Source organism: Clupea harengus, chromosome 10, assembly GCF_900700415.2.
Source record: "Clupea harengus chromosome 10, Ch_v2.0.2, whole genome shotgun sequence".
In the NCBI taxonomy this organism is placed as follows: Eukaryota; Metazoa; Chordata; class Actinopteri; order Clupeiformes; family Clupeidae; genus Clupea; species Clupea harengus.
Window position 1 is genome coordinate 23,023,589 of NC_045161.1, and position 2,500 is coordinate 23,026,088.

General features: G+C 42.9%; 1 protein-coding gene across 2 annotated transcripts in view; it reads left to right on the forward strand.

Annotated features, from left to right (window-relative positions):
* Window positions 1-2,500, forward strand: part of polrmt (polymerase (RNA) mitochondrial (DNA directed)) — a 47,850-nt gene that overhangs the window by 17,653 nt on the left and 27,697 nt on the right. For both annotated transcript variants that reach the window (XM_031574435.1, XM_031574436.2), the window contains one exon: window positions 1,713-1,835. In XM_031574435.1, coding sequence (XP_031430295.1) covers window positions 1,713-1,835 — 123 coding nt within the window. The remainder of the gene's footprint in view (window positions 1-1,712; window positions 1,836-2,500) is intronic.

The window sequence follows — 2,500 nt, forward strand, 5'->3', positions numbered from 1 at the left end:
TCAGCATACATATGCATGGGACCATGTCTTTGATTTCACGGTAGCATGCATCCTAAAGCAAAAGCACCTGGTGCAAACATATGTATAAATACACAAACATCCTGACCAATAGATGGATAGGTAGATAGATGGTGGGATGGATGGATCTAGGATATATTTATGGATGGATGGATCTAGGATATATATATATATATATTATAGTGCTGTCAAACGATTAAAATATTTAATCGCGATTAATCACATTTATGTCATAGTTAACTCAAAATTAATCGCGATTAATCGCACATTTTTATCTATTCTAAATGTCCCTTCGTTTATTTATTTTTTCCATTTTATTTTAATTTTAATGCCCTTATCAACATGGAAAAGTGGATTGGCTTGCTTTATGCAAATGTTTTATTTTATTGAAAACCAACATTGCCAAACAGGGCGGTACAAAATAAAATTATTAAGTGCACATTTCAGGTAAACAAGGACTAAGCCTATAGTGCAGTTAAACCATGGCTTAATATTTTCTTTTTTCCAAGTTTGCTGGGAACATAGCAGTCAGGCCTCTTATTTCAGAAACAATGAACTGTAACAGTTAGGTTACAAATAAAAGGTAAGCCTACTACTTCTCTGCTTTCAGCCAGCTGCCTGTTGACATTTTCAGACAACAGTGAAGCTCGCTTCTTTTGCACAACACAACTTTTAAAAGTAAACTTTCCATTCAGAAGCTTTTTATCATCCATTTCGCCGTATCGCGCTCACCATTCACTCAAGCCGTAACGTTAGCCTACTACACAGTTTGCTAGGCCAAAAAGAATGTAAATATAAAAAAAAAAAAAATCGCGTTAATCTCGCGATAAAAAAATTAACGGCGTTAAAATGGGTTTGCGTTAACGCGTTAAACTGACAGCACTAATATATTATAAATTAGATAACAAAACCTACTCCAGCTACTGGAGCTCATTGGATGCTGTTGGTGCATCTTGTGCTTGTTATTCTGAGTGAAGCCTTCAGCCTGAAGGGGAAGGCTGTGTGCAGCTCTCACAGTTGAGCAGGCCCAGCTGTTGACTCAGGTTTCAGGGTGCCGTCTCCACTGCGCCCATTCGACCGCCGTGAGCAGAATCCCAGCCCGACTGGAGGCTCGCCAGAGACGGGGTCGACTGCTCGTGAAACTGACCTTTCGTCCGATGAGTCTCTCTCCGCCCTCTCTCATCGACTGTGGCATTAAGAAATCTTTTTGGTCGGGTGCCTGTGTGTTCACGCCTTCGGCCAGCTAATTTAACCATCCAGATGTTGCTTTGTTTTGCTTTGTTTTTTAATGGCTTGTTACTTCGAGTGTTTTATTGTCTCTTAAATCACCATACGGCGATGGAGGCTTAAAGGCATTATTGACTAGCATTAGCAGTGTTTTTTTATCGCCATACAGAAAAGAAGGCATCAGCAATGTCTGCTGTCAGAGTGTAGCCAGACCCTTAATGTTGACTGCACACCATGATTACCCCTCGACTCTCTTTTCTCAGGCTTTCATCTGCATCTGTTCAATTGACAATAAGGCTTAAGGCTTAAACCTATTTTCTAAATAGGTTTAAATCTCTTCCCCCCCCGTTTTTAATATTTAGTATGTTCTATGCTGTGTAAAACATAATGAATTGCTATAGTATATGAAATGTAGAGAAACTAAATGTTTGTTTCATGATTGGTCCCTGTCTGTGTGTGCTGCCCAGGACGGTTCGTGTAACGGGCTTCAGCACTACGCGGCGCTGGGGCGGGACGTGCTCGGGGCCACCTCCGTCAACCTCATGCCCTGCGAGGAGCCCCAGGACGTCTACAGCGGCGTGGCCCAGCAGGTCAGTGGACACCAGGGGGCGCCAGTGGGCAGTTGTGCTCTAACTGCCAGACCCACCCCCCCCTCCTCTCTCTGCTCCTCGCCCAGACAGCCCTAGACCCACCCCTGCCCTCTTCCTCTTCCTCTGCCCCCTCTGTCACATGTGTCTCTGCTTGCTGTTGGTGGCTTCAGTGTGTTTCTTCTCCCAAGAGCTCCAGTTTCCCTGCAGCCTCAGTATGAGAAAACAGTCCAGAGATCCGTGACTCCTGCTTGTCTCCCGCTGCATGGAGAGTGATCTAATGGCCAGCCTTTCGATTTCCTGGGCTCAGGAATGTTAATGGCGGAATCAAACTGTTAGTCTGCACCTGCTGTAGAGAATGCTTTTAGAGTTAGGCTGTATTGTGCCTGTGGGTTGTACCGTACCGTGCTGCGTCACTGTTTTTTTTTGCTGCTTCTCACGTGTATATGATAGACCCAGGAAGACAAGGAAAGTAACCGCAAAGCGTAGTATTGGTGATTGTCCTCTACACTTTATCTTATACTCATAGTTAAGAAGCATATACACTAATGCAACTTCAAATACAGTGATGTTTATGAAGTCATGCTTTATCATTTCATATCATCATTGTTTTTTTGTAGTTATTTATTTATTTATTGATAGGCATTTTGTTTTGTATGTTGCCTGAG